The sequence below is a fragment of the Etheostoma spectabile genome, chromosome 3 (genome assembly GCF_008692095.1).
Source record: "Etheostoma spectabile isolate EspeVRDwgs_2016 chromosome 3, UIUC_Espe_1.0, whole genome shotgun sequence".
Lineage (NCBI taxonomy): Eukaryota > Metazoa > Chordata > Actinopteri > Perciformes > Percidae > Etheostoma > Etheostoma spectabile.
Window position 1 is genome coordinate 20,804,083 of NC_045735.1, and position 14,862 is coordinate 20,818,944.

At 36.8% G+C, this 14,862-nt stretch overlaps 2 protein-coding genes and 1 pseudogene across 2 annotated transcripts; all 3 read right to left on the reverse strand.

The window, feature by feature from the left end:
* Nucleotides 1–3,063: 3,063 nt before the first annotated feature.
* On the reverse strand, nt 3,064–4,181 carry LOC116671517 (olfactory receptor 2AT4-like). The gene has a single exon (XM_032502872.1). It carries the CDS (start codon nt 4,027–4,029, stop codon nt 3,064–3,066), a length of 966 nt encoding a protein of 321 aa, XP_032358763.1. The 5' UTR covers nt 4,030–4,181.
* Nucleotides 4,182–7,405: 3,224 nt separating this feature from the next.
* On the reverse strand, nt 7,406–8,374 carry LOC116671510 (olfactory receptor 52E8-like). The gene has a single exon (XM_032502859.1). It carries the CDS (start codon nt 8,372–8,374, stop codon nt 7,406–7,408), a length of 969 nt encoding a protein of 322 aa, XP_032358750.1.
* A 3,569-nt stretch (nt 8,375–11,943) lies between these two features.
* On the reverse strand, nt 11,944–12,979 carry LOC116671505 (olfactory receptor 52Z1-like; annotated as a pseudogene).
* Nucleotides 12,980–14,862: the final 1,883 nt, after the last annotated feature.

Consider the following 14,862-nt stretch of genomic DNA (forward strand, 5'->3'; position numbering starts at 1 on the left):
GTACCCAAGGGAAATTAGCACCCGCAGAGACGTTAGCATAAGTCAGTCTAAGCATGAAGTAGAGAAGACAAATATTAGAAAAAGGTTTGAGTTATTGGTTCAACATTTATAGTATACAGTATTAGGGGACCACTAAGGCCTATATAAAAGAGACTTCAGATACAGTATTAGAGGACACTAAGGTCTATATAAAAGAGACTTCAGATACAGTATTAGAGGACACTAAGGTCTACGTAACAACATCCAAAGAGCACCATGTCATGGGACCTTTAACATGTTTATTAGCAACATTTTGTGGCAATGCAGCAAGTGAAAAACGGGCCAAAACCATCAAAGAAGCAGTCGCGAAACTTTACAGTTTATAATTGACATCAAAATAAAGACTGAGTTTGAAAACGGGTGTGGTCCAAGCATCACAAGATGTTCTCTAATTCATGCATTTCTTATTTTGTTTACTATATTACACTGCTTTTGTCAAATTGCTTTCCATTGACAATTAGTAACCTGCTCTGGCATATTTTACGCAATTTCACTTTAAAATTGTGTAATCTCAATTTGGACATAGTGAAAACAAGTCACATAAAGATTAAAGTGAAAAAGGTCAGCCTTGTACTTACTGTAGAATGTATAACCTAAGAACCCAGAGGATGTATGTATTATGAAATATCACTGATTTGTTTGGATGCCTACTTAGCGTTATCTATTTTATCTTACCATTATACATTCCTGATAGTTCACTGGGTTATACGAGATAACTGTTGAAAACGTAAAAGATGAGCTGCTGTTTGAGAAGTCATTGTAGCATGTATAACATTGTCTTGCCTACAGTGCGTCTATAATGCAATTAGCCTACTTAGACAAGTCTTGCAGGGATTATATACACTTCACATAATAATCATATAATCAATTGATAGGAAATAGGGTTAAGCTAGTCTTACTATACAAATAATGCAAATTACATTAGTACATGCTATTATTGCCTTAAGAGAAGAGAGGAGCCACTGCTTGGAATATATATTCTAACATTAAATGACAAATGTTATAATCATATTTTTATTGAGTTGGCAGCACAAGACAAAGATACATAAAGTGAACTGATTAACATTTGTCTAAAGTTTACAAAGTTCAGGCCCATCTCAAACTTAGTTCATAATTATCTGGGCATTGATAAAGTTATCGTCATTAAACAACCAAAAGCTAAGCCATGCTCAAAAAGAGGTCATTATCTACACTTTAGTTTCTGCTTGGGAAACTTGACAAACACCACCATTATCTAAACATAGCTATACTGAGAGATGCAGAGAAAGTTGGGAGCGGATAGTTTTAATAAGCTTTGTAGCAAGTCATTTGGCAACAGCTTGAATGTAATGGCCGTTTAATATCAAAAAGTTACTCACTAAAGCTTTAAAGGTAGTGTACTACCAGCAAAAATGGGTAAAGATCATATTTTTAAATCTCATATTTTGCCAGTTAAGCCTAGCATCAGGGAGGTGTTTTTCAGTGCTTGCAATGAGAATAGAATTCCCCAAACTGTTTAAAAAAAAAAAAATTACAAGTAGGGCTGTACAACTAATCACATTTGCAATAATATCACGATCTAATGCAACGCAATTTCCTAATCGCAAAGGCTGCAACTCAGTCCGCACTCCGCAGAGAAAGCATCAACTTGGCACGCTAAGCCATACTTTGAGCAGATTTCTGTCATTCAAACAACTTGTAGTTTAAAACTTTTACAGCCAACTGTTTTTTTTTTTTTTTTTTTTTTTTAAATTCAGGCTCAAGTCCATACATGCAGTTATTGGATACAGGCACAAAGAACTGAAGGCTCGGTTAGCAACAAATAGCGCTGATTAGCGGTTAGCTAGCTCCATTATAAATATGTGGAGCGGAGGTGACTGCCGCAGAGAGGGCCAACAACCAGACTGATAATCTGCACTTTGGTTTGTGGGATTAGTTTTTAAATTTCATATGAATGTGTTATGTGTGGAACTAGGTTGAAACCAAATGCAAACAATACAGAGAGAAAAATGATAGTTTATCAGGTTTATTCCAATGTCCAAGGTAGGGGATGAAACAGGGAAAAGCCAAGTCCAAAATCCAATGGGAATCCAGGGTAGGGAGTGTGTGTGGTGCCGTGTTTCTGAGGGTCTGTGTCCAATAATCCAGTGTAGAGAGCAGGAGTGGTGGATAGCACGAGTGAAGTGGCAGCAGGAGTCAGGTTCATGGAACTGATGCAGACAAAGAATAATCACTACACACAAGTATCACAAAAACTAGTACAAACTGGTAGCATCAGCAGAGAGCCTAACATGGTCATCTTGACTATGATCTGACGAAGAGTGGTAGCTTGACCGGGTATTTGAAGCAGAGGTGATTAAAGTAGATGAGCTGCAGCTGGAACCCTGACTCCCGCACACCAGGCTTCACTCCTGCAATTAAGGACAGACTGCAGGGAGGAAGAGAGCAGAGACAGAGAGCTACCAGCAGCAGACCTAACAGAATGTTTACACCAGGCTTGGTCAATGCTCATTATACTACTGTGACTGAAATAGTTAAATAAAAGATGTCATTCGTATAAGTTAATTCATGGATCACCTAATTTCATCATCATATACAGGCCTGGCCTCCGGGAAAGTTCTAATATTGTGTTGTTCATACTATATAATGACTTATTGCCTGTCTTTGTTAAATAATAACACAGAAGAGAAATAGCTTCAACAAGAGTTTGTAAAAAAAAAAGAATCGCAATCGCAATACTGGTGGGAAAAAATTGCAATTACATTATTTTCCAAAATCAGAATCAGAATCAAAATCAGCCCTGCTTATAAGTGCATTAGATAGAATTTGACATTAGATAGCAATATGCCGTGTTTCCTGCCAACTACAGATGCTGAAAAGTAAAAAAAGAAAGTTAAATAAATGACTGAGGGAAAGCAACAATTAAATGTGGAGATTAAAAGTGTAAAGCCAAAAATGTGAAGGTGGGATTTGTCATTAATATCATAAACGTTTCTGATACAGATAAATCCTGCTGGTGGTGTGTCAACTTCTGTCAACTTCACATTAATATGAAAGGATAATCTTTATTCCAATTTTAGTTTTCTTCAGCCTCTTCATCAACATCTGCTTAATGTCTTGAGTCTTGAAACAATATATGATCGGATTAACAACAGCAGGAAAAATACTGTACAACAGTATTAATAAAATACGAACATCTAAACTGAAGGAAAATCCAACAGTATTAGCTACATAAACAAAACACCTGGGAAGGTAAAAAACACAAGTGATAAATATTTGGGGGGTACAGGTTAATAAGGTTTTTTTGCGGCCTGAAACATTGGACATTTTTAAAATAACCACAATAATGGAAAGATAGGAAAACATGATTATTGCAAGAGGAAGCAAGAGACAAAACATGGCAATACAGAGAGAAGTAACCTGTACAATTTTAACATTCTCTCCACATGCCTGACTTGTTATAGATATGTGGTCACAGTAGCACTGAGCAATCACATTTGATTTACAGAAAGGTAAAGTTAGGGCATGGAGTACAACAGCTACCATCAAAGGCAGAGGTATAAACCAAGCAAAACCACAGAGAACTGATATGGTGGTGTTTGTGATTAGAGCAGGGTAACGCAGTGGAATACATATTGCAATAAATCGATCAAGAGCCATTACCAACAATATGAAAGAAGTAACTGATCCTAAATAGTGAACAAAGAACATCTGTGTAAAGCATGCATGAAATGAAATAATGCTATCACCCAACCAATATTGTGATATGATCTTTGGGAGAGTCACAGTGCCAAATGTCAAGTCATTCAGTGCCAGGTGACAAAAGACCAGATAGGTTGGTTTTTGCAGGGACCTCTCATTGACAACAAATGCTAAAATAAAAATATTTCCTGTTGCAATAGCTAGGTAGATGAAAAAAAGCAGGGTTGACAAAGGCACATAATATTGTGGGGAAAGACCAGGGAATCCAAGGATGAGGAAGCTTCTCATGGTTGTAAAATTGGTGGCCATACTTTGAGTTTACAATAATAATTTATCAGAACCAAGACATGAAATAAAGACCTGCAAGGCAAATGTACTGATTATACCTTTAGAATATTAATTGCAGATTATACCACCAACATACCATCTAATTTAACAGAGATATCCAACCCCCTACTATTAAAAAGGATGCCCTGCAGTATATCTGAATATCAATGCCAAAAAGTATATCTAATGACTCTGATGCTCTCCCATCTAAATATGGCTCTTCCTTTTGAGATTGGAGTTCGGTGTCCAAAATCCCATTACAATGTCTTGAAACCAGGAAATATCAGCCTTTTATCAAGGTTGACCTATCCTCAAAGGATCATAATGTGACTCAAAGAGCCCTATGTTTGTTTTCTTCTTTCCAATAAGTTCAACTTGAGAAACACATTGCAGGCACACTACTGTAATTTCTGATCTACTTTTTGGAGGGGGGGAAAAGAGATAAAAATACAGTCAGTGTTGAGAAAAAGATAAAATTGGACCAATTAGGAATATATACACTACCGGTCAAAAGTTTGGGGTCACTTACAAATTTCCATGCCACTCCATTATAGACATAATACCAGCTGATCTGAGTGGATGGCTGATCTTTAATGTAATATCTACATTGCCCATTATCAGCAACCATTCATCCAATGTTCCAGAGGCACATTCTGTTTACTAATCTGATATCATTTTAAAAAACTAACTGAGAAAACACTGGAGAATCCTTTTGCAATTATGTAAGCACATAATGTAATTTGAAAACTGCTGACCGGGTTAAAAAAAACAATGCAACTGACCTCAGCTGGTATTCTGTTTATAATGGAGTGCAATGGAAATTTCTAAGTGACCCCAAACTTTTACCCGGTAGTGTACTATATGTATATGTATATAAAAAAGTGAACGGTCAAAAATATGATATGGCATGAATCAGGATTGAGCATTAAGACCTGCAGTCTGAAAGTAACCTAAGTCCTAGAAACACCCCTGGTCACTACTGCTATGTCCACTAACTTACAGTCTAAGTGTATAACTTATGTTTAAGTGAACTATCCTTACCAAAATGAGCAGTTTTTGTTGTTTGACGTATGGACAATTCCTCTCAAAACTCATTTGTTAAGAAATTAATTGACCCTGTTCATCCTCTCACAAACCTTGACCTAACTCAGAACCCTGTTTTCCCCAACCGCTTTTCCCATGATCTTAGTTTGTTCAACATTTCTCAAGTCAGAAGGAACAATTTGGTGCAAAATGACACCTCTGATAAATTGAACATTTACTTCAGGTGAGATGAATATTTTGAATGTATTTTGGAGAGTTCAGGGCTGTGTAGTTTTAACACCAATTGGCAGTTATTTAAAGATAAAGACCCAGGTAGGTTAAGAAAATTCTCTCTTAAGACATGCGGGACCGGATCCCCAACAGTATCACCAGCAAAGCACCCCCACATCATCACACCTTCTCCTTTATGCTTCACAGTGGGCTCCAGGCATGTAGAATCCATCCGGTCACCTTATCTCTGTCGCACAAACACACGGCGGTTGGAACCAAAGATCTCAAACTTGGACTCATCAGACCAAAGCCCAGATTTCCACTGGTCTAATGTCCATTGCTTGTTTTTCTTGGCCCAAACAAATCTCTTCTGCTTGTTTCCCCCCATTTCCCCCCATTGCAGTGGTTTCCTAGCTGCTTTTTGACCATGAAGGCCTGATTTGCTCTCTCCTCTTAACAGTTGTTCAAGAGATGTGTCTTCTGCTAGAACTCTGTGTGGTATTCATCTGGTCTCTAATCTGAGCTGCTGTTAACTTGCAATTTCTGAGGCTGGTGACTCAGATTAATTTATCCTCAGCAGCAATGGTGACTCTTGGTCTTCCTTTCCTGGGGCGGTCCTCATGTGAGCCAGTTTCATTGTAGCTGTTGATGGTTTTTGTGAATTGCACTTGGGGACACATTCAAAGTTTTTGCAATTTTCCGGACTGTCTGACCGTCATTTCTTAAAGTAATGATGGCCACTCGTTTCTCTTTACTTAGCTGATTGGTTCTTGCCATAATATGAATTCTAACATTTGTCCAATAGGGCTGTCGGCTGTGTGTCAACCTGACTTCTGCACAACACAACTGATGGTCCCAACTCCATTAATAATATAATAGGCAGCACGGTGGCTAAGTGGTTAGCACTTCTGCCTCACAGCAAGAAGGTGCTTGGTTTGAATCCAGGTCATTCTGGGCCTTTCTGTGTGGAGTTTGCATGTTCTCCCCGTGTTTGCGTGGGTTTCCTCTGGGTGCTCTGGTTTCTTCCCACCATAAAAAACATGCATCCTAGGTAGGACTACAGTTAAAACTATCCAATTGGCTAACACTGGTGTATTTACAGAAATGTTCATTAATGTGCATTGTCCTAATCAAATAAATAAAAAAAAAAATTAAAAAAAAGGCAAGAAATTCCACTATGACAAAGCCCACCTGTGAAGTAAAAACTACCTCATGAAGCTCATTGAGAGAACACCAAAGGTTATCATCCATATCAAAACAGCAAAGGGTGACTACTTTGAAGAAACTAGATTATAACACATGTTTTCAGTTATTTCAGAGTTTTTTGTTAAGTACATAATTCCATATGTGTTCATTCGTAGTTTTGAAGCCTTCAGTGATAATCTACAATGTACTTAGTCATAAAAATAAAGGAAACGCATTGAATGAGAAGGTGTGTCCAAACTTTTGGCCTGTACTGTATGTGTATTGTTGATGAAACAATGAACTGCAGAATGCAAAGTGTGTTTCATAATAATGCACAATAATGTACAACTTTTCTTTTCAATATCAGACTGGTATAAATATATGAAAATGTGAAAGAAACATTTAATTTTTATTTTATTTTACAACACAAACTGCTTAACATCCAGAAAAAATAGACATCAGGAGAGGACATGAATTACAGGCTTATACAATGGACTTTTCGATAACTTGAGGACAAAAATCAACACAATAACAAAAAATAAAAAATAAATTTAAAATCAAAACAAACAAAAATAAACAGCAAGAAGAAACAAGATTAACAATAACAGTAATCAATCAGTCAAAAATCCAATACATACGAAGAAATGCATCAAACTCAATCCCAAAAAGTTAAACTAAAGTACGTCACATTGGTATTTTATGTATTACATTTTAGTTTTATTTGACACATGGGGGTTGTCACTTTCTCAGATACCTTTTGTTTTAATTTTAATTTATTTAGCAGAACTGTGAAATAAAAAATGAAGTCTTCCACCATAAAGAGAACATAGTTATCAATTACTTTAGAGTGAAAGTGGTTTAGATGGACAAACATTTTTTATTTGTTATTTGATATACAGAGATATGGTAAGATTAGACACTATGCATTACTATAAAGCTTCATTCCGACTTTAGCATTTTTCAATCTCTTCATCAAAACATCTTTGATATATTGTGTTTTAAAGCAATATATGAATGGATTAACAGCACAAGGAAGAAGACTGTACAACAATATCAATAATATGTGGATGTCCAAACGGAATTTGAATCCTATATAATTAGTAAGATAAACAAAACATCTTGGCATGAAATAAAGGCAAGAAATGAGTAACTGTGGTGTACAAGTTGATAAGGTTTTGTATCGTCCTTCTGCATTTCCTATTCTTAAAACAACTACAAAGATGGAAATAAAGGAAAAAATTATAAATGAAAGTGGAAGCAGGAGACTAAACATTGCAAGGCTGAAAGCAACAGTCTGAACATATTTAACATCTCCACCACATCCCAAGCTTACAACTGAATTATGGTCACAATAACATTGCACAATTATGTTAGAATTACAATAAGGCAATGTTAGGGCATGATATACAACTGCCATCATCCTGAGAAATGTCCCAATCCATGACAACCCGCAAGCCATAGATACAATGTTGTTTGTAATTAGAACAGGATATTTTAATGGGAAACAAACTGCAATAAAACGATCAAGGGCCATAATAAGGAGAAGGAGAGATTGAATTGCTCCCAAGGAATGAACAAAAAACATCTGAGTGAAGCAGGCAGCAAAAGATGTTATCTTGTCATTCCACCAATATCTGGATATTATTTTTGGTAAGGTCACTGTCCCAAATAACAAATCATTCATTGCCATATGACAAAAGATCAAATAGGTTGGCTTATGAAGATGCCGCTCAACTCCAACAAAAACTAAAATAAATACATTACCAACAAGAATAGCCATGTAGGTAAAGAAAAGAAGAGTAGATACAGGTCCATAATACATTGGGTCAAGTCCTGGGAATCCAAGTATTATGAAGTCTTTGATTGCTGTTATGTTCGTAATAATCATACTTTATGTTAAAGTTAACAAATTCTCTCTAAAAGGACATTTGCAAGTTTGTTGTAGGTATATCATTCAGATAGTCCTGTGGTCTTTATGATATAGCTGTTTTCTATCGACTGTGAGGTTGAGGCAATCAAGGTTACAGTGCATTGCATTTTATAAAGGCTCTTTATGGAATGATGTAATGAGATATGTGGGTGGGATAATCTGTGTGCACTATTTAGTGCATAGGCCTACTTCATTAATACCTTGCTGATCAAATATGTCCTTATTAGGGATTAAGGTTATAATTAAAAACAAACCAAATCAAGGTGGGAAACAACATTGTTGTTAACTGAAATAAAAATAAAAACGAGACATTACAAAAAAATGATAACTAACTAAAACTGTAATATCTGTTTGCAAAACTATCTATTATAAAATGTCCTTAGTTTTGTTTTTTGTTAATGTCTTTCACAGAGACACAACATAGGCCGTGCCTCTTGCCTGGCATCATGGCGGTACTGAAAGTCAAAAGAAAGCGGCAGGGTCCTATCTGATTATGACTGTGTCATATAAAATCAGAGGCCTTGCTGTGGAAGGTGGTAAAATATGTGGACAGTTAATTACAGGGAAACATCCCACGAATTTGAAAGTACATGGATGTATGGGTACAGGGCCAGGCAGCATGACGGAGACAACCGTAGGACAGAGAACACTACAGGCGTGCTTTCACCAATGACCTGAGAGCTGCTGGTTAGTAAATACACAGGAACACCAAAAGCGGGAGGAAGCGTGGGTTGTGTATTGAGTATGGGAAACTGTGTGAGTAAATTTACTTCAAAACGTTTACCACAGCGTGTGAATGTGTGGGAATGGTGAATGGTTCCTGTTCCTGTAAAAGCGCTTTGAGTAGTTGTTAAGAAGAGATTAGCGCAAAAGGGGAATTTCCTCAAATGTGGCACAAACTTCCACTTGGACTCAGTGATGAACTGATTATATATTAGAGGTCAAATGTTAATGTCACTGGGTACACAAAACACATTTTTGGCCAAAACTCAAAAATTCCTGCGCCAATAGCGACATTTCACACAAATGTGATGACATGTTATATCCAAAAGGTCCAAGGTCAACTTGCTGTGACATCATAATTTCCTGCAAAAACCCTATTTTGGCCGTTATTCAATGCCAGCAACTGAGAACAGAAGGAATTTACATCAAAAGGTGTAAACTGAAGGTTTTCCCTTGGCCTTCACAATCTCCCGACCTCAACATAATTGAAAATCTATGAATAGACCTTAAAAGAGCAGTGCGTGACAGACAGCCCAGAGATCTCAAAGAACTGGAAGACATTTGTAAGGATGAAGATACCTCAAACAAGAATTGAAAGACTCGAGGCTGGCTACAAGAAGCGTTTCCAAGCTGTGATACTTTCCAAAGGGGGCAGTACAAGGTATTTACTCTGCAGGGTGCCCACACTTTGCAGACGCCATTTTTTTTGATTTCTGTTATTTTAAAAGTGTAAATGATGGAAATAAAATCTAACTTTTTGTGACATACTATACGAATGTCTAATCTGTCATTTGATTCCTTTTGGAGATTTTTTCCATCTTTTCTTGGCTTCTTTATGCATATTACTACAATTTTTTACCTGGGGTGCCCAAACTTTTGAGCCCCACTGTAAATCAAATGTTTTATTGTTAAACTAACAAAATCAAATAAAACTCACTGGCTCTTTGACTCCCTCTGGCCAGTATTGGAGTGTTTTGTTAGAAATGTCTTGCACTGGTTAACTGTATGTTTTTAATGATGTTGGCAATTGTGTGCTCCTAGGTGAAAAATGTCTAATCTATTATTATTGTTCTTTATTTTTCTCCTCTTGTTTGCTCAGGTGGTTGTTATAGTTTTTGTCTAGTGTTTAATTATATCTTTTTTAAGAGTGTAGCCTACGGTTTTCATTTACTACAAGTGGTCTTTTATCTCTGTCACATCTGCATCAGTAGTGGCCTCTACCTAGGGACTACAGATGGAAATTAAGTTTTAGCTAGCTGGTACAATACATTGTCCTGCTGAACAACCAATGCATAAAATAAAAACAGAATCTTAGTGAATGCTTGATGAATGCTTGATAACAAATGTTTGTTTCCCAGGAGATTTAAAAGACACTGTTTCAATAATCACTACTGTTCAGACTTAATATTTAATTTAATTCAATTTTTAATAAAAGTACAACAAATACATTTGTTGTGTTATATTTGACGTATGACACAGCTGACTCCAATTCACATTTTGAACAATTTGAAAGTCCTCCACAGTTATAATTTCCACATGGCAGATAAAAGAAGCCTTTCCCCGCCCTTTAAGAATTGGCTTAAATTGAGACAAGTTCCAAATGACTTGGTTACCATTGTGACAGCTTTGACCTTCAATTAGTCCTCAATCAATGTTTTTTATGCGACTTGTCTGTAGGGATGTAACGGTATGAAAATTTAGCCTCATGGTTATAGTGACCAAAATTGTCACGGTATTTTTGAAATTGTGTTCAATATGTTCAGAAAGCACTGATAGGCCTACACAAGCTAAAATAATTTCAAAAAGTGTAACAGAATTGATTAAATTAGAAAGAATATAGGCAATAGGCTTGTAAAAACTATAGAAAACTGGCTACTGAAACACTTGAACCAGAGATGTCTGACTTTGAGATCTAGGAAGATTTATGTACAACTCCAACATGAAGTTAACTATGAAGTTGTATTTATATTTACATGTGAAGTTGAATGTGGTTCTGAAATATGAGCAAATAATAATGCACATTAATAAGCATCTGACTTACTGTGAACATCATTTACTAAAACTAAATGTTATAGCCACCAGCATATAACAAGAAACAATATTAAGAATTACATTCATTTCTCTGTAATAATTAACATTAATGTAACATATTGCTCAGTAACACAAACTGAGAATAAGCCACATCTACTACAGCACACATATCCATAACAGAGCAAACGGTGTAATACACCTTTAACAGCTAAGCATGTGTCTCCACAGATTAGTCTGAGTATCAAGACGTGGCTGCACAAGTAATATTTAACAATCTGCACGTCTATCAGCTACGCAATAAGAAACACAGAAACAACAATATTATCAAGGCGATAATCTCTCTTTCTCTCTTTCTCTGTCTCTCTCTCTCTCTCGCTCTCTCTCTCCAATGTCACGTCGTAACACGCACAACGCTTCCATTTTGTAGCAGAACACTTGGTGAAGATAATGAGGCAGTTAAACCCATGACAGTTTAACAAGCTAGAGAATAGTTTTAACCTACGTTCTGGGCATCCACATCACTTTAACAAGAAAACGGGAAAGAAAAGAAAAAAGATAAAGATAAAAGTCAGCTGATTCCTTCTGTCCCCTTCTCCTGTCTGAGCGCAGTGCGCCTGCGCGGAAACTTCAGGGGCCTCGGATTAAACACAGGGTTTCCACACTGTGGCAATCCATCGCAATGATAACGCTATTTTAAATGAAAAAGATAATTGTTACCGCCAACATTTCTACCGTGGTTTATCGTTACACCGGTAATCATTACATAATTGCCAGTCGTCACAAGGAGAGATGGCTATTAAGAAGAAAGGAAAAAACATTGAATAATGAATTGGTTAATTAGCTACTTATAGCTGAAACTTGTGCTTTCTGTGGAACAGCCATTCTGTTGAATTGCTTCTGCAAACTTTCTCTCATGTCTTTAGCTCTCAAGCAGTATATAAGTGGATTAATCATGGGGGGACCAAGGCTATACAGCATAATAATTACTATTCGCACATTATCACTAAATCTAATGCCGAAGCCATTGCTGGCTAAATAAACACAACATCTGGGTAAATAATAGAGTGAGATTATAATCAGTTGAGGACTGCAAGTGGACAGAGATTTTATACGACTTTGGAAATTTGCTATTTTAAATACAGCTATAAGTATAGAGCAATATGAGAACAGTATGAATGCCAGAGGTCCCAGTAACACAACCATTGCCAATGTTAAAGCGGTGACACCATAAGGAGTCCTGTCAGTGCATGCCAGGGTTGTTATACCAATATGATCACAGTAGCAGTTTTTGATAATGTTTGAAGCACAGTAAGGCAGAGGATATGCTCTAAGAACTAACACTAAAGTGGCTAAAGTGGCAGTTACCCATGCTGTAATACTTAGAATGAGGATAGTGGAGTTTTTAAGAACAAGGGAATATCGGAGAGGATGGCAGATTGCCAAATACCTATCTAAAGCCATCAGAAAGAGAATAAAAGAATTAAGTGTGCCAAGATAGTGAACAAAGAACATTTGGACGAAGCACGCAATGAATGAAATGTTCCCTGATTGAAACCAATACCTACTGATGATCTTAGGTAAGTGACTGTGCTAAAGAGAATGTCACATGCACTTAGATTAGAATTATATAATACATTGGCTTTGAAGGTTGCGGTCGGTTACAAATAAAAAAAAACTGTAAAATTGCCTGCCACAGTTAAGAAATAGACTAAGAACAGTACTGCTGAGACAAGTCCTTGGTACTCTGGATGAAGTCCAGGAATCCAGTGAGGATAACTCAGTGACAATGCTTTGATTCCCCCCCGACATGATGGAGTACAAATTTCCTGAAAGACTGAAAAGAATATAAAACATTTTAACATCATATGATCATCATCATCATGTCAAATATTTAAACAAAAGCAATGTAGCAACACCTCATGCACTGTCAACCATTTGATCGCAATTACTTGTTTGCAATAAAGTAGGATTAATAAAACAAAGTGTAAGTAACTCACACACTCATTATCAGACTTTCTTTCTACCACTCAACCTTTTACACCTACATGTTGTCGAAGACTTTCAGATGCAGAGGATGAATCAAATACTTTATCAAGAGGCTAAGATGGTGCAAAAATAAGATCTTAATCTAATGAAAAGATATTTAGTACTTCAACAGAAAAAACTGAACTTTGTGCGCAGTTACAAGATATTATGAAGATAACTGAAACCACTCCCTCCAGAAGATAACCCACACCTTCTTGTGATGAAGGTCAATGTCCCATCCTTTTTTATTCTCTGTGGATCACTAACAATCAGTCACATAAATCTCTCTTAGCCTCTCTAGCAGAAATACATCCATCAGTTACTGAGAAGATAAAAAAGTAAGAAACATAACATTTTTTTTACTGTATTTACAGTAGGTGTTAATGTCTGACTTTTTCCAATTAAAATATTAATTATATTAAATTGGTCAGTGTGTGTGTGTGGGACGGATACTGCTATGCCAACTATGCATAGCGAGGAACTCATGAGGGTTAATTGGAAGAGCCATTAATTCAATAATGCTATTGAATTATAAATCCCACATGAGTAAACAATGGCACTTGAACAAAACCCAAGTGTGTACCTAAATTGTTACTGAGGAGGGAGTGTTACTATGCCCAGTGTTTAATAGTGGTCTCTCAGCACATAGCACCTGTTTAATCTAAGTTCATGATTATAATAATTATATGTATTATATAATAATAGAAGTAGCCGTATGATTAATGTTGTAGTTGTAGTAGTACATGGCAGAAGCTTCATCTACATACATTTTAAAAACCTGTATCCAGCAGGGACAGACCAAAATCGATTATAGCCTACTGAACCTGCTTGTTGTTGCATGATTTTCCGGTTGCTGCTTATTTTGTTTTTGTCATTTGTCTGTTGTCTTCAGACTCTGCTACAGTGGTGTAAAAAAGTGTTTGCCCCCTTCCTCATTTCCTGTTCCTTTGCATGTTTGTCACACTTAAGTGTTTCGGAACATCAAACCAATTTAAACAATAGTCAAGGACAACACAAGTAAACACAAAATGCAATTTGTAAATGAAGGTGTTTATTATTAAAGGTGAAAAAAAAATCCAAACCATCATGGCCCTGTGTGAAAAAGTGATTGCCCCCCTTGTTAAAACATACTATAACTGTGGTTGTCAACACCTGAGTTCAATTTCTCTAGCCACACCCAGGCCTGATTATTGCCACACCTGTTCACAATCAAGACATCACTTCAATAGGAGCTGCTTGACACAGTAAGGTCCACCAGAAGATCCTTAAAAGCTACACATCATGCCGAGACCCAAAGAAATTCAGGAACAATTGAGAAAGAAAGTAATTGAGATCTATCAGTCTGGAAAGGGTTATAAAGCCATTTCCAAAGCTTTGGGAATCCAGCAAACCACAGTGAGAGCCATTATCCACAAATGGCGAAGACATGGAACAGTGGTGAACCTTCCCAGGAGTGGCCGGCCGCCCAAAATTACCCCAAGAGCGCAGCAACGACTCATCCAAGAGGTCACAAAAGACCCCACAACAACGTCCAAAGAACTGCAGGCCTCACTTGCCTCAGTTAAGGTCAGCGTTCATGCCTCCACCATCAGGAAAAGACTGGGCAAAAATGGCCTGCATGGCAGAGTTCCAAGGAGAAAACCACTGCTGAGCAAAAGACATCAAAG

Bases quoted from the DNA above. Each gene is read 5' to 3' on its own strand.
- LOC116671517 (XM_032502872.1), bottom strand. From the start codon at position 4,029: ATGGCCACCAATTTTACAACCATGAGAAGCTTCCTCATCCTTGGATTC.
- LOC116671510 (XM_032502859.1), bottom strand. From the start codon at position 8,374: ATGATTATTACGAACATAACAGCAATCAAAGACTTCATAATACTTGGA.